The sequence below is a fragment of the Dermacentor andersoni genome, chromosome 1, assembly GCF_023375885.2.
Source record: "Dermacentor andersoni chromosome 1, qqDerAnde1_hic_scaffold, whole genome shotgun sequence".
Lineage (NCBI taxonomy): Eukaryota > Metazoa > Arthropoda > Arachnida > Ixodida > Ixodidae > Dermacentor > Dermacentor andersoni.
In genome coordinates, this window is record NC_092814.1 from 176,577,111 (window position 1) to 176,599,286 (window position 22,176).

Consider the following 22,176-nt stretch of genomic DNA (forward strand, 5'->3'; position numbering starts at 1 on the left):
AGTCTTGCGGCCTTCTTGAACACTGGGATTGTGTTGCAGCTTGTATTGCACACGACTGTACATTTCACTGCTCTCTCTCTCTCTTCTTTTTTATGATTCCCCTCATTTATTTGTAGTTTCCTTGATAAAAAATTTGTCGCAAGTAAGTGCTTGTGTCCATGTGTTTTTTTTTTTCTTTAGTGCCCTTGTCAACTGTGCATGCTGGAATCTACAAGAAAGTGAATACAATCGAACTCATTTATAACCAGCCTTATAATTTCGCAAAAAGTAGTAGCTGTACCAGTAGTTCATTATATGTGGACAGGCCCTTCATAACGTGCAAAATTTTAAGGACACTGAAGCTGGCATCGGTTGTTATGATTTGAAACCGCTTTGGTTAGAATATCAAATTTTATTATCTTCATTTTTGTTCACCGCTTTTTCCCGCATCTAGCAACAAACTTCCATTAAAAACGTCATTTAAAGAACGAAATGCAGTGTCATAGCTTTCTAAAAATGACACTCAGTCGGTTCCGATCGCATGCCATTTTGGAATATGAGCATAGCCACCGCCACTTTTTCTTCGAAAGTTTGTGATATATCTTACTATTAGCGGGGCAAGCGTTCTTGTCGGCTGGAAGCACTAACTACTGTGGCATGCAGGCATTTTGCAATGGTCTTGCCGTCACAGGTGCATACATATGCGTGCTGAGATCCGCAAAGTTAAGTTTTCTATGTCGCTTTAGCTGAAAAAGTATGAAATTCGAAAAGTAGAATACCACTGCAAACCTGAGCTTTCGATAACAGCATAGTAACCACTGATTCTTTACCCCTTTGCATGGCAGTAGCACGTCATGGCACGTTCACGCCAACTTGGACTGTGTGAATATTGACAGCAATGATAAGATAGCAACCCTTGAGCAACTGCTGGTCTAAATTGTCCAAATACGCATAGCGCATGCGTTTTCATGTAGTGCCACATGGAGAACTGCACAAAAATGAGAGTGTCACCGTTGTGGCCTTCGAAATAGCACTGGTGAGCGCGCCAGCTATGTCGGAAGCCACCACCACTGTACTGCCTTGTTTCAAAGTACTCTGGAGACATGCCTTGAAAGCATAGTTACCCTAGCATGGTTGAAAGAGAGTGATTTTCATTGTGGTTTCTGAAAGCCATGTACGACACTTGCTCATCTCGCTGGTCGTATCTTCGTCGCGGTTGGTCTGAAAAGGGGCGCACGCTGCCATGCGCCCTTCCATGCTTCTGAAATTTGCATTCGCTCTCCTTTTACCATGGCCAGGTTTGAAGTGTTTGTTGCAACAGTATAGCGCTTTTTAAGATGTTCGTTATACCTGGATGCAGTTACCATAGGCAGGGTCAGAAAATCGTAAGTGCAGTGAAATGTGGTCATCATAACTGATAATTCATTATATTTGGGATCGTTATAAGTGGAACCGACTGCGTGTGGAATTGACTGAACAAAGTGTTGGTATACATAAAACACCACACACCTAACCCTACGTTGGCAATAAGTGGCACATTGTGTTGAACTTTTATTGACAAGTGTAAAAATTATTTTCTTGCTGAGCTCCGGTATTGAGTACAAAGTTCATGGATAAGTGTCTTTGGGCAACACTGAATGAGAAGCAGTAAGTATTGTTTTTTGATTTAGAGAAGGAATATTGGATGAGGAAGAAGTTTGGCACATGACTTGATTTCTTTTGAAAACACAGTCAGAGAAAACAGACCGATGCAAAATCTCCAGCTGCAGTGGTAAATACATGATGTAAAGCAAATGAAATGTACACCTACGGGCCACAAATGAAAACTGAGTAAATTTAAAATGAAGTCAGTGGTAGCTTGGGGTGAAGCCCACTTCCAGTTTTCTGCCTGTGTATTCTCCCTATTGCTGAAAAAGTTTCAACAAAATATTTTTTCTTTTCTTTGATTATGCTTTTTCTTGATGTGTTTGGCACATTTAGAAAGAAAAGAAATATTTTTTTTTCTGGTATTTATAAATGCTGCTATTAAAGGGTTAGAAATGAAGTATACTATCAATTGAACAAATTCTGAGGTTTTACATGCCAAAACCATGATTTGATTATGAGGTATGCCACAGTGGAGGTCTCCAGAAAGTTGGACAACCTGGGGTTCTTTAACGTGCACCTAAATCTAAATACACGGGTGTTTTCACATTTCGCCCCCTTCAAAATGCAGCCACCGTGGCCGGGATTCGATCCCGCGGCCTCATGCATAGCAGCCAAACACCATAGCCACTAAGCAGCCACGGCGGGTAAATATTTTTTTTTTTTTTGCATTTGTTTCAGTCACAATCCACTTAGCTTATCAGTTGTGTTTTCTAGTTTCTTCAAAGGTTAATCAAAAATGTGTAAGCAAGGACTACATACAAGCAGCGGAAGGTACGGCCCCGTAGTCGGGTGGAATCAAATGGTTCATCAGCCATCTCCAGGTAGGCGTTATAGTGGAAACACACACCACTGCCTGGTGGCACCACCGGACCTGCACCTGGCCGTATTACCTGCAGGAGTATTGCTGCTTTACAGAAACATTCAGAGATAACGTCCATACACAGCCAGAATGCTCATCTTTAAATTTCATGTGTGACATAATATGGTCGTGCAATGATATATTCGTCACCAAAAGTGTGCTGAAATGCAAATAAGACAAGCTCAATGTTAACTGACCAAGAATAGCATGATACACAAGGGACAAGAAGGAAACACAGCATGAGTGCTTGTGTCTTGTTTCTTTCTTGCCCTTTGTTTATGATGTTATTCATTAGTATGGAATACCAACTTGTCCAGCATTCAGTACTTTCAAGTCAATGTTAATAAGGGTGACATCACAGAAAAGTGTATTTGGCTCCCTTCACGACTACTTTGAGCAAAACGATTCTCTCATAGGCTGAACAATTCGAGCGCCTTTGTTTAGCTCCAACAGATTCTTGAGCTTCTGCTAAGTTAGCCTGCTGATAATACAAATAAGACAGAGTCCATAGCCCTTCCAATTTGTCTGGCCAATGAAATGACAATAACAATGCTAACCGCATGCTAGGCAATTGTTATCATAACTTCTAGTCTGCTCTTCTTTTCACATTACTACTCTACAACATGCTTGTTGAAACAGAACTTGAAATGCAACTTCTATGTCAGTTCTATTTTATTTAATACATTTCTTACTACAATGAAACTTGTGCAGAATAACAACACCAGATTTATTACTAACAACAATAACCACACAGCTGGCGTCACAACGATGAAAAGTGCCCTTGAACTGGCTTTGCTTGCATCACACTATAAGCATTGTTAACATTGCTTCACAAAATGTATTAGCATATCCCACAGCTCTGCTTTGATACGAACTCCCTACTTTCTTATATTTCTCACTCATCGATCACAGTAATGAAGTCACAATAAACATGCCACACAAAGGCTTGCCTGTGCTCATTTATCCCACGGACTTCGAAGGACTAGAGTCACTTTCCTAGATCAATAATTTCCATGCAAGACGTTGTTCATCTTTGCATTTATTGTATAATATAGTATAATCAGGAATCTTCTCATTAGTATTGTACTGCTCCCCTCTATAATACCTCCGGGTCTTGAGGGTACAAATGAAGTAAGCCTTAACCATTTACACTAGGCAAATATTTCAAATTACACCTTTCTAAAGTAGAAAATAAACATAAATGGACACTGTCCATAAAGCACAGGAGAGAGCGGAATGCAGACCGTGACCTGGGTGCGTCATATAGCAATTGGAACCTAAATGTCATCAAGAATTAAACATAAAAAATTTCATGAAAAACTGTGATAACTGTATGTTGATGAACATTGTTCATGCTTGTCATGAGTATTTTTCTTTATTTTGCAAAAATAATTCCTTACTCAAGATTAATTGGCTAACTTTTAATTACCTCACCTAAATGATAAGGCATCAATGCAAAAGTTGTGGAGGATATCGAGAAATGACTGATCTAGGCATTTAACCCTTTCACTTCTTAACAGCTATATATGTCTAACAAGGACATGGGAAGCATTATTTCCACCACAGGTATGTGTCACCATCTCATAGAAACTTTTAAATAAAAGTTTTTTTTTTTAAATTTAGCAGTGCCCTATGTTGCTGCAAAAATGAATCTACATCCTTTCTCGTGCCTTCAACCAATCTCAGTAATGCTGTCTGCTTGATTATGTTGTGTGAACTGCAGCTCCAGAAAGTGCGTAGAAGCTTTGAAACAATTTTCTTAGCGACAACAAATTGTCATTTGTTCCTAATTTGCTGCGAGTGTTTTGTCATGAATTTATGCCAGCACTGCAGCATGAAGGCAGCAGACAAGGAGATGCGGTACATTTGCCTGGGCTGTGCCTGTGCCAATTGGTGCAGACCCTACTTCGAGAGTATGACAAAAAATGAATAACAGGCGTTTCCCCCCCCCCCACCTTTCTGAGCCACAAAAAGGCATCCCGATCGTTCTGTAGCTTCTGGAGCAATTACGAAAAAAAGTTCCTCCCCCTAAGCACAAAATATTGGGCCACGAAAAGGTTAACCCAATCTATGTTTTGTAGGTCCACACTAAAGAAAGAAAAAAGAAGAAAGTCAGTTAAATAAAAAAAAAAAAAAGCATCAATGAATCTACACTTCAGCAGACATAAACCCCATTTTCTAGTACACTGTGCATTTTGGGCACACTGAAAGCCAAGAATTTGTGTTTAATAAGGACCAACGCTGCGTGCCGAAAGCTGCTGCTATGCCAGTGAAATAGCCTAGCTACCCGTTTCCAGAGCAATAAGCGAAACCTGTATTTGACAAAGTTTGCATTGACTGCTTATCAATTAGATATATTATTCTTGCAAAATGGAAAACATACTCATGAATAGCTTGAACAATGGCCATCAATGAACTTTGATTGCCATTCACACTAAACCCTGCATAATTATTTTAATTGTTGGCCACATTTAGTTGGGAGAGCTAGCATATATATAGTTACATGAACTCCATCATGCACATCAAAACAAAGCACTCGGCCAGCCACTGTTAAAGTTTGTGCCTCCTATAAAATGCTTGATAAAGACTTTACGACTAAAGCCCCAACCAGACGTATGCGCTGGGACGCGTCCGCACGCGCCGCGCTCACTCGACGTCGTGACGCGCCCGGTGGAGGAAGAGGGCGCGCACCCAAACGATGCACGAGTTGCCGCGCGTTTCGTCGCGGTGGCGAAGTGTTGATACGTTTCAAGGCAGCCCACCCTTCTCTTAATGGTCACGTTGAGCAATGTGTTAATGATGGCAATAAAACACAATATGTTTTAACTTAACCCTTTCGCTTTCACTGACGTACCGGTACGTCATCGCGCTTCCCCCGCACAGTGTCACTGACGTACCGGTACGTTCTCTGTCGCGCGTTCAAAATTTCGCGCCTGAGCGCAAAGCTGGCGCTCCCGGACTTGGCCACGCCATCTGTTGACTCTTCCTACAAGTTCAAATTTTCGCCCCGGCCTGTGTTAGTACACGTATTGAAGAGTACGGTGCGACTGCCACGCCCCCCTCTCTTTTTGCCGAGTGGCGCGGTGGTTCCGCGTTCGCTGGATCATGCGTCGCGCGCGTGGTTATGGGTTCAAGGGTTGTTCTGCCATCTCCGCCGGTTTGAAGGTTTTTATTTTCTTCTGTTGGTGTGTCTGCTACGGCGCGTCAAGTTCAGGCGCACGCGCCGCCGTTGCCTCTCCGAAAAGAGTGACTCGATTGCTGCTTTCGCTCTCTCGCCGCACCCTCGTTTCCGACTTGCAGCAGTAAACGTAAAGCCCTTCGAACTTTGTTTTAGCTTTTTTCCATCTCCCTCTTCTTGATCACACAACGTCCCATTTATCTCCGTTGCGCGGGTGACTGAAAGCGCATCCTCCCTGCGCGCGGTTACTTTCGGATAGCTGAGCAGCTCGAGACGTTCGTCTGTTCATCGGAGCGGTGGCTCTTACGATTCAGAATACGAGCCGAGCTCGGATTTGGACTCGAACAGCGTCTAACGCGATGAAGAGATGAGTTCCGCATCGTCAGATTCGGATGTTGAATGGATGTTATAGTCAGGCTGATGATGATGATAATGTTTACTAATAACAGCTGCAGAACATTAAAATGTGCATATTGCATTGACTATGTTATTTGTATACCAATTATAATCAAAAATAAATTGCTATGTTCATTCCCTGTTATGCTCGCTCCCTGAAACCAAGCCGACACTGGGGGTGCGTCACGGCCAGAAATGGCCGACAGCGAAAGGGTTAAAATTTGTTTCTGTATATTAAAGAAGGATCGATATCGCAGGACTCCTAGTGGTTCAGTCAGCTCAACTGCGACTTAATACCCAATATTGCGAACCCAATGGAACTTGCAGCAGCGTCGGCATAGCATCACTCGTGCACTTACGGGTGCCTCACGCGTGCTGCACGCCGGGTCATGTCCCGAACTTCGCCGATGAAAATTTCGTTAATAGAGAGGTTTAGCTTGTCCGGTATTCGGGTAAACGCAGGCGGATGGGGCGTTGGAGCGGAGGCGTAAACGGGAGCGGCCCGCATGGTGCAGCCACCTGGTGGCGCAGAGCTCAAACAGACCAAAAAGAGCTCATATTGCCTTAATCGAGTGTGTTCTACTTTGCTGCTAGTGTAAATTTTCGGCGCTGGCGTAATCGTGTTGCTACCAAAAAATTTACACTGACAGCAAAGTAAAATACACTTGCTTACTGGAACATTAGCTGTTTTAGTCTGTTTGAGATCTGCGCCACCAGGTGGCTGCACCATGCAAGCCGCTCCTGTTAACACCTCCATCCCGACGCTCCGTCCGCTTACGTTTACCCGAATACCAGGCAAGCTAAACCTCTCTAGTAATGCACCCGTTACGGCTGAAGACTTCAGCGGCTGCCATAATAAAATACCGAAACCCGCGTGGAACTCCAATTACAACGCACGCAGCTTGCCCGGGCTTGGCTGCACGCCGCTCGAAGGATCGTTCCAGAAGTCACGTTAGCTTGCCGTGGTCACGTGAGGCGCGTCGGGCGTGTGACGCGAGCGGCGACTTCCGGTGCGGGCGCAAAAAAACCTACTAGTGCAAGGTCTCCACGCCGCCGCGCGTCGACATGCGATGCACTCTCCGCGCCTGACGCCGTACGCGCTCAGACGCGGTGAGGCGCGTGCGGCCGCGTACCAGCGCGTACGTCTGGTTGGGGCTTAAGTTGTTCTTCAGAGGCAGTACCCTTAAATGACGCCTTGCAGCTTTATTCAAATTATGTTATCTCAGGTTGTCAGGTAGACAAACTACGGTTATCAGATGAGTTACAAAAATGTGCCCACATAAAAGCTACATGCTCCAACAGCACTACGTTGGTTTCCTTTTCACTTCATGCACGAGTTCACTTTCCCTCCCTTACATAGATGCTACGCAGGTAAAAAGGCCAAAGATCAATGCCAACGAACTTCAGTTTCAGATTGCACATTTCTGAGGTAAGAATTATAAAAAGTAATCTTTGTCTTTTGCAACAACAATGTGGCTAAATGTCAAAATTTCTATATTTTTGCATTATGAGTCAGTTTCACTATAACTCAGAAATTCAGTTTCTCCGGAGCATGCACTTTTTATTAAGTTTGCCTCAAGCACACATCTTTTACAGGATGCTATAAACACTTTATTAACAATAATTTAGATTTAGACACAGCCCATGAGCAGTAGAAAACTTGGAACACCAAAGACTAACAAGCAACACATTGTTTTTGGACCACTGACTTTTCAGCGACTTTGTTGCCAACTTTGCCTGCTTCAGGAGCTTAATTGTATAAACTTCTGTTGTCCTTTCCCTGTCAGAACACTTCCACTGGAAGGTTCGAAGATCGACTAGCCAAGCCTTTTTGCAAACAGAACTTATTTTTTCGTAAAGCTCGACAGGTATGCCTTTGTAACTCAGTGCTGCTTGAAAGGGTAAAATGGAGAAGTGCACAGGAGATATCTGAGCATGCCTCTTTACTTAAGGGTATGCAGTGCAGACAGCTAGAAAGCCAAAGCAACTAAGACACTGGCGTTATTAGCAAGTTCAAACAGTACAGCATCATGGAGGCAATGTGACCCAAAAGGTGGTTGAAGTAGGCGTAATGTGCCATGTAATTTTTCCACGTTTATGGCTGTCATACAAAGGTGTCCGCAGAACTTTTTCCAGGGGTGGGGAGGGGGGGGAAGGAATGGTAGGTTAGCACCAAAAAGGCACTATTTGTGGGCTGTCTAAACTACACACATAAAACAAAAGTTAGAAACAGCAATTTAGTGCAGGGCTCGGGGAAGAATACTGGATTTTATTAATGAACAAAGAATAAAACAGAAGCAAAACCCAAGAAGTTACTATCACTTTTTGAAAAAGAGTGATCTGTCTTGCTGTGTGCAGGTTCTCAACCATGCAAACTGATCCCCAGCACACAGCACAATATGTTCACTAACATGTAACTGCAGTCAGTCAGTCTTCCTTGAATAGCAGCTGCAGGCACCTCTGGTTTTCTAGGCAAATTGCGTGATGACACTTGTGATGAAGTCATTCTTGTTTCATTACACTCTCTTGGTGCACACTCATCACACAAGGGCCGTCCAGCCTGTCATTTGTCATTGTTGAGCGTAGCCAGGTTTTCACTCTCTTAATTGTACTGAAGGAGCACTCGACAACGTAGGTGTTAAGTGGCAAGGCCAGAGCTACCTCAATGGCTTTTGCGACATTGGGGAAGAATGTCTTCGCCTGAAGCAGAAGTTCAGAGTATGTCATTTCTGAGGAGACCCCAGTTTTGTTGCATCACATCTCATATCCAGAGATGCCCTCTTCCTTGAAATTTTCGATGCAGTAAAAGCTTTGAAGTTCTTCAGCAAAGACAGCAAACTCAACATGGCTCAAACATTTTATGTTTGCTGGATGCAGCTGGAGAAGTTCAGAGCTCTTCACATTGCTTTCAGAAAAGCGGCGAGCTAAGTAGGGCACATATATTGGCACACGGTAGTACTCCTCCAGCAATTGAATGCTGTAGTTGTCTAGGTGGGCCTGACAAGAGACTTGTTTCGGTACAGATATCTACATGTTTAAGCTATTAGCTTCCTCACTTACTGTTTTCATGATGTAAGAGAACTGCTCTTCAGCGTTAGTCCGGTGGCCACGAAAAATATTCTGTAACTCAGAGATGTGGCCATGTACAAAATGGTAGTCCATGGATACACTTTACAGAATGTTCATAACTGGTTCCAGCCATAAGCTGTATTTCACTAAAATGTGCAAGCAGATGATGAGAGATGAGCTTGTTGTTGCACAGTAGAGGATGCGAGTTCGTTGCCTAGTTGTAGCATTCGAGGTTGATTCCATTGATGCGAGCTCTTTCAGTGCTTTTACTATGGCCACGTAATGCTGAGAGAAGATACTGATAGACTTCTATTTTGCAGACCATCTTGTTTCAAACAACATCAGAATGTTGGGCACCAATTTCCTTCGGAGCATGCTCTCACGGAAGAAGTTTATCGTTTGTTTGATGATCCCTATTGTGTTAAGAATTTCAGAGACCTCATTCAGATCGTTGATCAAGAGATTCAGTTTGCGACTTGCGCAGTGGAAGAATAAAGCCTTTGGGAGCTCTTTCTGTATTATTCTGCTCATCCCAGCTTCTTTTTCAGCCATTGTAGAGCATCCATCGTACCCTGTCCAATGAGGTTCAAAAGAATCAACCCATCATACATTAAAAAGTTCAAGATCAGAGCGGAAACGCAAGCACAGTTCAGTTGCTCCAGCTCTACAAATCCCATAAATTGTTCTCAAACGCAGACATTGGTTCCTGCCTTGTCAATGAAGTGAATGCCTATAGATAATCTGCAGCTTTGTCCCCAAGGATGGAAAAAAAATTTGGGCCAAACCATTCATATGGTGGCGGATTAGCCAGTGAAACTATGACCAAACTCCGGGTCCAGAAACATTCTCTTGAATTTGGAATTCGCCTTGGTGAAACTCGAAGGAGGTGGCAACTCGCGCTTCTCCTCATACTCGGCTTGTTCTTTGGCCGTGCGCACAATGCATGGTCATCCCACTTTTTCAATTTTTGTTGGAGTTGCAACTGTTGCAATTGTCTATCTCTACAATGCACAATCCGGTTCTTATACACCGCAGCACAAGCCCCCGTGTTTTCCCGCCACAACTGCCATGTCAGTGTATTGAGGGCAAACGACAGTAGACGGCGACAGCAACGGCGACCAGCATGGGTGCACTCCCCCACTGCGCAGGTGCGGCATGCAGTGAAATCACGTGTCCTTTTTCTTTTGCACCATACTATCGTTCATTACCGTAGTTGTTCACTTTACGGACGTTAGCCAGCCCCGATACCACCCCTATGAGACCATGCATACAACTCATTCATACAGGTCTGTCAGCTTCGGCCACTATTTGCTCTCTCAGAATGTCACCACAGACTATGATGATCTCGTTCTGGACTTGGACGAAAGTGTACTTAGCATTGCCAGCAGAATAAGTGAAGTGTTTCTGAAGTCGAGTATCTCCATCTTCTACCCGAAAGACAAGGAGATCATTGAAGACTCCATCGTAAGACTGTTTCCTGCGAATTGGTGAGTGATGCATTGCACAAATAATAATGATGCAAACTATCCAAAACAGTTTCTTGCGGCTCCTTTATGCTTGTTTGTGCAGTGCTCTGTTCAACTGCTGTACAACGGGTAGCTGCTTGCCAGTCATCACATCTATAAAGTTATGTGAGGCCACCATTGCCTCCTGGTGCCATTGGGACTTTACGTGATCCCTGCACGCCTCATGCATTTTTTTCTGGTTACTGAAAGTGTGCATGATGAAACTACCTTGAAGACTCCACTGAACATTTGGAGAAAAAAATGACGCAGAAATGACAAAGGCACTTCTCACTGTAGCTGAGTACGCAAGCCAAGGGGCATAATCTACCAGCCATTGGTAGCGAAAAGTCCTCTTGTCAGGTGTTACATCATTTAAAGTCGATAAGCGTTTGGTCAACACTGGTTTGTAAGAAGGCATAACTTCAAACAGTCCAGGATGCCCATATGTTTAGCTTTGCCAATAAACTCTCCCAAGTCATATTCTTGAGACAAGTTAGTTGCTTTCTTGTTATTGTCACCACAATTTAATCGTAAGCAAGGAGAAAGGGAATTCTCATAGCTTACTATGTCACGGGTGCTCACTGTTGGTGGAGTCCCTTTCATGGAGTCTACAACCTCAGTACTGTCCACTAATCAAAGGTTCCATCACTCTGGTTAAAGGCTGTGACGTCACATTTTGCACCAGAAAATTCGGCCTGGCAGCTGAATAATACTCCGTCAGACAACCGCTGACGCTTGAAGAAGCGTTGGATGTCTATCATTTGGGACTGCGCAAGGCAAAGCTGGCTAGGGAGTTCCTCATGGTTGATAGTGTTAGAAAATATACACACATTGATTAGAAGGACAATTAAATGGTCACTTTGAAAACTCAAAAGGGCTATATGTACAAAGAAAACATATTCACAGATTAAAATACATGCTCACAACTTTATACATCTCACTCCATCTCGCTCTTGCACCTGCACTGTCAAGCAACTGCACACACACTGCTGCTTGCCTCTTGTCACTCTCTCATCCGCTGTCCTGATTGTTTTCAACTCTGTTGACAGCCGTGCCATTATGAACACTGAATTAAACAAACACACACAGAGACACGCACACATGCAGGAGCCCACTTTTCAAGAAATGCGTGTTACGTTTCTACTATGTGTGACCGGCCAAAAAGTTATGTGGGTGTACATAACAGAAATGCGCAGACCGGCCACATGTATGAGATTGATGGATGGAGCTTCTGACAGCTCGCATCTGTATCTAAATGTTGCACAAATGGGGTTCTCTGAATCAAGAAAATTTTGAGTAGCAGAACTTTGTCACGAACTTCAAAGTGTGAAGTATGGCACGGTTGACGCTTGACTTCACGGAACTTCATCACAGTCTTCAATGTGTGGTGTTGACATGTTGACCTGGTAGATCATCCCCTCCCCACGTGAGGTGTCCCGCGCTGAACCGACCAGTTTGTCCCGATCTACTGGCCATCAACACGGCACTGCAGCCGTGTTGATGACAGTGCAGCTTTCTGGGTGTTTACATTGTTTACATTCGTCTGAAGCGCTTGACTCTCATATTTATACACAGAAAATGAAGCAAGGCATACAATGTTACTTACCTATTAAACTCTTACAGTAATAAAGTGTATTTAATTACCTATCCTATTGAGATAGGTAACCATGCATCAAACTTGTTTTCGGTTTCATTTACCTGGTACCAAGATAACTATGTGGTGATATCTTAATCCCTTTGAAATGGCTCACATAATGTGGATACTGCTGGCCTCTGGCTTTCAATGCAGTACAAGCTTTTTGAGGGGCAGATTTATAGGTTTGGGTTGGAGGTTTGCATGGTGGGGTGGCCGACATTTCGGCAACGAGGGTCTACAAGGAGATGTGGAGATGAGAGGGTGTTACACTCCCTACTAAGTGTAGTGGTCAAGACTTTTTTCTAAATGTAGCCAGCACTTCATGTGAAAACTGAAGTTCTTACGATAAGATTGCATGAATCTCGGAGTTCAAAAAAGAAATCGTGAAACTTTTCTGAGAATTGTTCGCTATCTTTAATAGCCAGCACAGGCAGCATTTCTTTCGCTGCCGTGACCTGACTGGCAAGATTAGTCAGTGTGTAACATGCAAAGTGGTCTCGCAATCCTGAAGGGCATTTCATATGGATATGTGGGACCTGAGTGCACTAATCAAGCTGTGTAGCTTTTTGGTAGTGCATCAAAAAATATCCGAAATTCCAGGTGGGAAACGGGGGGGGGGTGCCTCCCTCCTTCTGGGTGCATATGGTGTCATATGCATTGTTTTTCGTACATTCCTGGTGTACAAGCAGTAAACAAGCAACAAAACCAGTGATTGTTAGTGCTTTATCTGTGAATTTTTTGTATCCCGTGTTCAACCTGTTTTGCATTTGTAGAAGACTATTGACAGGCTCACAAAGACAAATTAAAAGCAGTCATGCCAGTATTATTCTGTCAATTCTAACAAACATTGCCATGACATCATCATCAGCCTGTTTTATGCCCCGTGTAGGACAAAGGCCTCTCCCTGCGAACTCCAATTACTCCTGTCCTGTATCAACCGATTCCAGCTAGCGCCTGCGAATTTCTTAATTTCATCACCCCACTTAGTCTTCTGCCATCCTCGACTGCACGTCCCTTCTCTTGGCACCCATTCTGTATCCCTAACGGTCCACCAGTTACCTAACCTATGCATTACATGACCTGCCTAGCTCCACTCCTTTCTTGATTGATGTTTATTGGCGCAAGGGCATCTAAGGCCAAAGAGCGCCAGGACATGTGTTATGGTTTAGGACTATGACTTAAAGGCTGTATATATGTCTACACGTAAGATATAGCTTTAAATACTAGTGGATGAATTCTAAAATAATTACTAAGATAAATATAAGGCCTTAAATGCATTTGCTACAGACACACATATTACATTATTCTGGATTGTCCGAGTCTCTTGCTGTACAATTCTTGCTTACGCAAGAAGTTCAAGAGCTCAGACATACTTTTATGCATCAGATTGTGTCTCACCTGTGAGGCACAATCTGAAGGTTAGGATGGTATGAGATGATGCCGAGAAAGTTAACTTGTGCAAGAAAATTAAGCACTCTTTTAAAGTTAAAAAGTGCATCTTCTGATAAGAACATAAAGGGACGGGGGGGGGGGGGGGAGTATATGGTGTGAGTAGAGTTCCCTAAAATGAGCCAATCGGTCTCGGTGAAGTTCAGGACATTGAATGAGGACATGTAGGACGATTAGGTTCTCACCGCAGCGTGTGCACGTTAGTGGGTCAGTTGCTGTCAAGAGGTATTTGTGAGTGCCATAAGTGTGTCCTATTCTGAGTCGTGCCAGGATGACTTCGGTGTGCCTATCAAGCTTCAGTGCAAAAGATTTGGTTAACTGCGGTTTAAGCAGGTGCAGCTTATTTTCAACTTCCTTGTCCCACTCAGTTTGCCAATGATTACGGAGCGCCTTTCATACTGCAGGTTTCATATCTACACCAGGTACCCAGCTTACATCAATTGTATCCCAATGAGCCGCTTATCCTGCATTTTTGTCCGCCATTTCATTGCCTGCGATCCCAGAGTGGCCTGGCACCCAGCATACAACAAGAGCAAGGTTTTGTTAATACGCTGCGTGAATGTGTTTAAGGAGCTGGTTGATTACAGGGTTTCGGCTTGCTTTGCCACAGGACAGGGCTATGACAACGCTTAAGGAATCTGTGTATATTATGGACTTTTGTATCTTGTGCTGTACGCTTCGGCAGTAAGAATGCTGCTATGGTTATGCAAGGTTTTAGAGTAGGAGAAGTTTGGGCCATGGGCTGCACACGATACTGAAGTTGCAGACTTCGAAGCATCAGTGAAAAATGCCATCGATCTATACCTGTCTTCAAGGGCCAAGAAATGTTGCTGGATGAGGTCACTTGGACAACTCTTTTTGTTAAGTTCTGTAAAGGACAAGTCACAGGTAACTGTACATTGCTCCCAAGGTGGGATGGGTTCAGCGTAGTCGCTTTCCTGCAGATCTGTGAAAACTACTCCGAGTTTTTCCGCAACAGATTTTATTGCTAACGGGAACGGCGGAGCATGTGAAGGCCTGTTTGAATACAACTGATCTGTGGACTAATCACTTACGAGTGCTTTGCATGGATGTTGTTTTAGCGACAAGGTTCTTATTGCGTAGGTGACTCCCAGATATGTACGCTGATAATCCAGCGGCCACTGATCCGATTCTGCATATAGACTTTGGACAGGGCTCGTACGAAAGGCACCAAGTGCTAGCCGGATGCCTAAGTGATAGACAGGATTGAGTAGCTTAAGTGTTGTCTTTGAAGCTGACTGGTAAACAATACATCCATAGTCTATTCGTGACAACAGAAGGCTTTTAAAAAGAGATAGGAGACAATACCTATCTGTTCCCCACGACTGGTGACACTGAATCTAAACCCGTTTTCGTCTGCCCATTTCGCGAGCCGATTAACACTTAACTGTATCTGGCGTTTACATATAGACAGATTGCAAGATTTAAAACTGACTTGGATGTCATCCACATAGATAGAATAAGACACCATGGATGGTATCGCAGAGCGGAGAGAGTTCATTTTAATTAGGAAAAGTGTGCAACTTAGCACTCCTCCTTGTGGTACGCCATTTTCTTAAACAAAAGTGCGCGAAAGTACACTGCCAATTCTTACGCGGAACTTCCTTTCAGATAGATAATGCTGCAAGATCTTCAGCATATTACCACCAATTCCATAGGATGCCAGGTCCTGCAGAATAGCGTATCGCCAGGCAGTATCATATGCCTCAAGATCAAAGAATACAGACAGACAGTATTGGCTGAATACAAATGCATCACGTATATATGACTCAAGGAGAACAAGATTATCGGTTGTAGACCTTGCTCTTTGGAAGCCAGATTGGTGAGGGTCCAAGATATTATTATATTCTAAAAAGAACACAAGACGACGGTTAATCATTTTTAAACAGCTAGTGAGTGCAATAGGTCTGTAATTGTTAACTAAGGAAGGGTCTTTGCCGTGTTTCAGTATTGGCAGGACTATTGCCTTCTTCCAAAATGAAGGTATATGACCAGTTGCAAAAATCTTATTGTATAGAGCTAAGATGCAGTTTAGGGTCTCACCAGGCAGATTGTTGATTATTTCATAAGTTATTGTGTCAGAGCCTGGAGCCGAGCTGCCACAAGAACCTAGGGCAAGCTTGAGTTCATGTAATGTTAGTGGTTTGTTGTATCGTTCTGATGACAACTTGTTTGGACGCAGAGGAATATTTTCAGCTATTCTTTTATGATGCAAGAACTTTTCGGTATAATTTTCGGAGCTTGATACCCTCTGAAAGTGCTCACTAAGAGTGTCTGCTTGATCTTCTATTGTATCGCCAGAGCCAGGGATGAGAGGAAAAGGATTTGGACGTTGTCCTTTTAGTTTACGTACCCTATTATATACCTTGATAACATCCGTTAAGAGTTTATGGAGGATGCGTAGAGTGTCCAGCTTTCTCTTTTGGATATTCGGCGCATATGGCGGCCATTTGCTTTGCGCTGCTTAAACTCTATAAGATTTTCTGTTGTTGGGTAGAATGAAAATCTACTCCAGGCGGCCATTTGCTTTGCGCTGCTTAAACTCTATAAGATTTTCTGTTGTTGGGTAGAATGAAAATCTACTCCATGCTCTGTTCTGGCGTTTCTTTGCAGTTTCACAGTCTTTGTTCCAGTCTCCTTTCTCCTAATGTCAATTAGAATATCAGCTATCCATGTTTGCTTTCTGATCCACACTGCTCTTCCCATTTCTTAACGTTACGCCTAACATTCTTCGTTCCATCACCCTTTGTGCGGTCCTTAATTTGTTTTTGAGCTTCTTTGTCAATCTCTAAGTTTCTGTCCCATATGTCAGCACTGGTAGGATGCATTGATTGTACACCTTTCTTTTTGATGATAATGGTAAGCTTCAAGTCAGGACCTGACAATGTCTACCGAATGTGCTCCAACCCATTTTTATTCCTCTATGTTTCCTTCTCATGATCAGGGTCCCCTGTGAGTAACCGACCTAGGTAAAGAGTCTCCTTCACAGACTCTAGAAGCTGAATGGCTATGCTGAACTCTTGTTCCTTTTCCCTACTACTGATCATTATCTTTGTCTTCTGCATATTAAATTTCAATTCCACTCTTATACTCTCTCTGTTCAGGTCTTCAATCATTTGCTGTAACTCGTCCCCAGTGTTGCTGAACAGGACAATGTCATCTGCAAATCGAAGGTTACCGAGATATTTGCCATTGATCCTTACTCCTAAGACTTCCCAGTTTAATAGCTTAAATAGCTTTAATAGCTTGAATACTTCTTGCAAGCACGCAGTGAATAGCATTGGAGAGATTGTGTCTCCTTGTCTGACCCCTTTCTTTATAGGTATCTTCCTATTTTTCTTGCAGAGAATCAAGGTAGCTGTGAAATTTTTGTAGATATTTTCCGGTAAATTCACGTATGCCTCCTGTACTCCTTGATTACGTTGTGCCTCTATGACTGCTGTTATCTCTACTGAATCAAATGCCTTTTCATAATTTATGAAAGCCATATAGAGAGGTTGATTGTACTCTGCAGATTTCTTGGTTACCTGATTGATGACATGGATGTGATCCATTATAGAGTATCCCTTCCTGAAGCCTGCCTGTTCTCTTGGTTGACTGAAGTGTTGCCTTTATTCTATTAGAAATTATCTTGGTGTACATTTTATACAATAATGGAAGTAAAATAATGGGCCTATAACTTTTCATTCTTTAATGTTTCCCTTTTTGTATAGTGTAACGATGGCATTGTTCCAGTTCTCTGGGACCCTTGATGTTGTGAGACATACGGTATAAAGGGCCGCAAGACATGACATCTCTTCCATCTTTGATTAAATTGACTGGTAGCCCATCTTCTCCGGCCGCTTTTCCCTGTTTCATGTTTTGCAAGGCCCTTCTAGCTTCATCACTAGTTATAGAAGGAGCCTCTGTAACCTGTTCATTACTTCTTCAAATGGAGGTATCATGGCTGCTTTACAGTACAGGTCAGTATAGAATTCTTCCCCTGCTTGTACTATATCTTCGAGATTGCTGATGATATTGATACATGCATATTGCGTCTTTCTTGTGGACGATGCATGCGGGCGCCCCGACTAAGAGGACGAATTCTCTCTGGCTCTCGAGCTGTCGGCTGAACTGGCCAGCGCTGCAGTTATCCTTTGTAAATATACTTTGTAAATAGTCTTCAGTTCTTAATCCTTTGTTCGTGTAACATTTTGGCGGAGGGTGCCGTTCCCCGTCCTTGCCACGCAGCTCCGCAGTGGCCACACCATCCTGCTTTCCGCCATGGCTCCCGGTGACAATCCCTCGCCTGTTTCTACTCCTGCGACTTTGACGACAACGTACGTTACGGTTACCAATCCCCGCGATCCTGGTAATTTCTCTGGCCAAGATAATGTTGACGTTGAGGACTGGCTCAGCCGGTATGAGCATGTTAGCCAAAACAACTGCTGGGACTTTACCATTATGCTAGCGAATGTCCACTTCTACTTCGGCGGAACTCCTCATGTCTGGTACCAGACACACGAGGACGAGATCTCTAGCTGGTATGCCTTCAAGGAGAAGCTCAGCGACCTCTTTGGAAATCCCACCAGTCGGCAGCTGGCTGCTAAAAAAGAGCTTGCTACCCGAGTTCAGTCTTCTACTGAATCGTATGTCTCATACATGCAAGAAGTGCTCACTCTTTGCCGGAAAGTCGACAAGAAAATGGCCGAGGTTGACAAAGTCGGCCACATACTCAAAGGGATCGTGGACGACGCGTTCAACTTGTTAGTCTTCAACAATGTGTCCATCATCGACATCACTGTCAAGGAATGCCGCCGCTTTGAGCTCACCAAAAGCCGCTGCGTCACTATACAGTTCTCCTGGCTCCCTAACACAGCTGCGACGTCGTCTTGCGTCGACCTTTCCGCTTTACCACCATTAAACAAGCACGTCACACGTATTGTTCACTGGGAACTCGAGGCTACAAGTCCTGCTCCGTTCCATCACGCCCACTTGACCCCACCATTGACCAACCAGCCCCAGCGATCTCTCTCATTCAGGCCGCTGTGTGGCAGGAATTTGCAAACCTCAGTTTTCCTGCTGCCTGCTCAGTCTCATGACTTGACGCCTGACCGGTGCCGACAGCTATGCCTCACAGCAATCTGTATTCCCCTACCTGATACAGCAACCCTGCCGAGTGGAGAACTCTAGACGACAAGCCCATTTGCTTCTGTTGCCTCCGCATTGGTCACATCGCTCGCCACTGCTGCATCTCCTGGACGTCACCATATTCGAGCTCCTTTTCCCCGTATCCTCGCCCATATGCCGACCCGCGCCATTACTCGCCTTGCCGTATGCCTCCCACCTCTGACAAATCCTTTAATGACAGTCGTCCTGCTCGCATGCCGTCTCCTCAGCGCCGTCGGTCCTCGTTGCCCCAGCCACACCGCTATTCGTCACCGACCAATTATGGACCCTCCCGGACGGAAAACTAGTTCATGCAGCTCCTGGAGGTAGTGCTGCATTATCTTCATCGTGTCGAAATCCTCCATTGATGCTTCAAACAAACCAGAACTTACTTGATGTTCATGTCGACGGCGTCCCTTTGACGGCATTAATAGATACTGGAGCCCAGGTGTCCATAATGAGTTGTAACCTCCATCATCAACTGAGGAAGGTTCTTATGCCTGCTACTACACGAGCCGTACGCGTGGCCTATGGCAGCACTGTTGACGTCACTGGAATGTGCACTTCCTGTAAAGGTATTGCCAACCACCACGTTCCTGTTCTTTTTACAGTGCTGACCAATTGTCCCCATGACCTAATCCTCGGACTCGGCTTTCTTGCGGCACATTCACCTTTGATCGACTGTTCTGCCGGTACCCTTTGCCTCTAACTTCCTCTACTCGTGCATATTCGTGCCGAACTACGAAACAACTTTAGTATGACCGCTTTCGTGCATCTGCCACCTAAAGCCTTGACTTTCGTCGATTTGTTATCATCTTTTCCTTTGCCCGATGGTGATTACGTCGCCACACCTGTTCCTGATGCCCTTTTGAAGTGCAATATCACTGTGCCCAACTCCGTCGTCACCGCCGCCGATAACTGGACACGCCTCCCCATCGTCAATTTTGGCCTGACAAAGGAAGTTCTACCCCAAGGCATACCGGTTGCAACGCTGCGTGCTGTAGGAGATGACCAAATCACGACATTTTCAGTAGACATCTGCTCAGATTCTTCACCATGGCTACAGGATGCTATTTGCCCTGACGCAACATTTTGTCACGATTGCTGCGTACCTATTGCCTGAACAAGCAGCAGCTCTGTGTCGCCTTTTGTTTTCCTACCACGACATCTTCGATCTCAACGATCACCAATTGGGCCAGACTTTACTTCTTAAGCATCACATAAATACTGGTGATGCTAGTCCTATTCATTGCTGGTCATATCGAGTTTCTGCTTCAGAGCGTAAGGTTATTCAAGATGAAGTGAACCAGATGCTTGCCAAAGGCATTGCTAAACCTTCGTCAAGCCCTTGGGCATTGCCCGTGGTGCTTGTTAAAAAGAAGGATTGCACATGGCGTTTCTGCGTAGATTATTGTCATCTAAACTGAATTGCCAAGAAAGACATCTACCCCTTGCCTCGCATTGACAACGCTCTCGATTGTCTCCACGGTGCCAACTACTTTTCATCAATAGACCTTCGGTCTGGTTATTGGCAAATTTCTGTGGATGAAAAAGACCAAGAGAAGACAGCGTTTGTCACCCCTGATAGTCTATATCAATTCAAAGTTATGCCATTCAGTCTATGCAATGCCCCAGCGACGTTCGAACGTATGATGGACTCTTTGCATCAAGGCTTCAAATGGTCAACATGCCTCTGCTACATAGACGACATTCTTGTATATTAGTCTGCATTTGAGACACACCTTGGGCGCTTATCAGCTGTTCTTCAAGTTTTCCTCGAGGCTGGGCTCCAACTAAATTCCTCGAAGTGTCACTTCAGTTGTCGGCAGATTACAGTGCTGGGCCACCTCGTCGACGCTTCCGGTATTCAACCAGACCCGAAGAAAATTTGTGCTGTCACGTCTTATCCTGTACCTCAGTCTGTCAAAGACGTCCAAAGTTTTGTAGGACTCTGCTCCTACTTCCGAAGCTTCGCTATAGACTTCACAGCAATTGCCCGACCACTTACTGATCTTCTGAAGAAGGACGTGCCATTCAGGTGGGGCCCCGCTCAAACTGCCGCATTTGCCGACCTTACTAACCAGTCCTTTCCTACAGAGGTGCGTACCGATGCCAGTGGTCACGGTATCGGAGCCGTCTTAGCCCTGCGCCAACAACGTGAAGACCGTGTTATCGCCTACGCTTACCGCCTAGCCGTTCTTTCGTGTTGGATTGGACTTACTTGGCCCTTTCCCTCTATCCACGTTTGGCAACAAGTGGGTCGCTGTGGTGACAGATTACGCCACGTGCTACGTCATCACCAGAACGCTTCCAACAAGCTGCGCCACAGATGTCGCCGATTATCTTTTACGCTATGCAATTCTGCAGCATGGTGCTCCGCACCAACTGCTTACTGACCATCGACATTTACAGACATTTACGGACACTGAGTATGAACATTTCTTTCTAAAGTCATCGATGACATCCTGTAGTCCTGCTCAACTAAACACAAGCTGACTACGTCTTATCATCCGCAGACTCATGGTCTAACGGAGCGTCTGAATCGCACCCTAACAGACATGCTTGCAAAGTATGTCTCGTCCGACCATACTGATTGGGACTTGCCCTACCCTATGTCACTTTTGCATATAATTCTTTGCGTCACGACACTGCCGGTTATTCCCCGTTCTTTCTCTTCTTCGGCCGAGAACCCACATTGCCACTGGACGGATCCCTTCCATGCACCGCAGCAGAGAGCAGCGAGTATGCACTTGACGCCATCACCAGGGCAGCCCAAGCACGCAAAATTGCCTACACTCGCTTCCTGACCTCCCAAGAGAAGCAAAAGCGTTTGTACGATCACCAACACAGAGACGTCCCCTTTTCGCCTGGATCGCTGGTACTCCTGTGGTCCCCGACTCATCACGTTGGCCTGTCAGAAAAACTCCTGTCTCGATACACAGGCCCATATCGAGTGCTGCGTGCCATGACTCCAGTTACGTACAAAATCGCCCCAGTCAGTACCAGTGCCTCATCTGCCCCGAATTCCACTGAAGTTGTGCATGTTGCACGCCTCAAACCATACCACTCTCCTGTTCTCACCGATATTTAGACGCACCGGGACGGTGCTTCCACCGCCGGAGATAAATGATACATGCATACTGCGTTTTTTTTGTGGATGATAAACATGGGCGCCCCGACTAAGAGAACAAACACTCTCTGGCTCTCATGCTGTCGGCTGAACTGGCCAGCGCTGCAGTTATCCCTTGTAAATATTGTTCCTTGAGCATCGCTCGATGATATCGTAATA

The 22,176-nt window shown here is 44.6% G+C and overlaps 1 protein-coding gene across 1 annotated transcript in view; it reads right to left on the reverse strand.

Annotated features, from left to right (window-relative positions):
- LOC126547191 (inactive peptidyl-prolyl cis-trans isomerase FKBP6-like) overlaps window positions 1-22,176 on the reverse strand; it is a 54,916-nt gene that overhangs the window by 21,710 nt on the left and 11,030 nt on the right. The window contains exon 4 of the mRNA XM_050195086.3: window positions 2,386-2,516. Coding sequence (XP_050051043.1) covers window positions 2,386-2,516 — 131 coding nt within the window. The remainder of the gene's footprint in view (window positions 1-2,385; window positions 2,517-22,176) is intronic.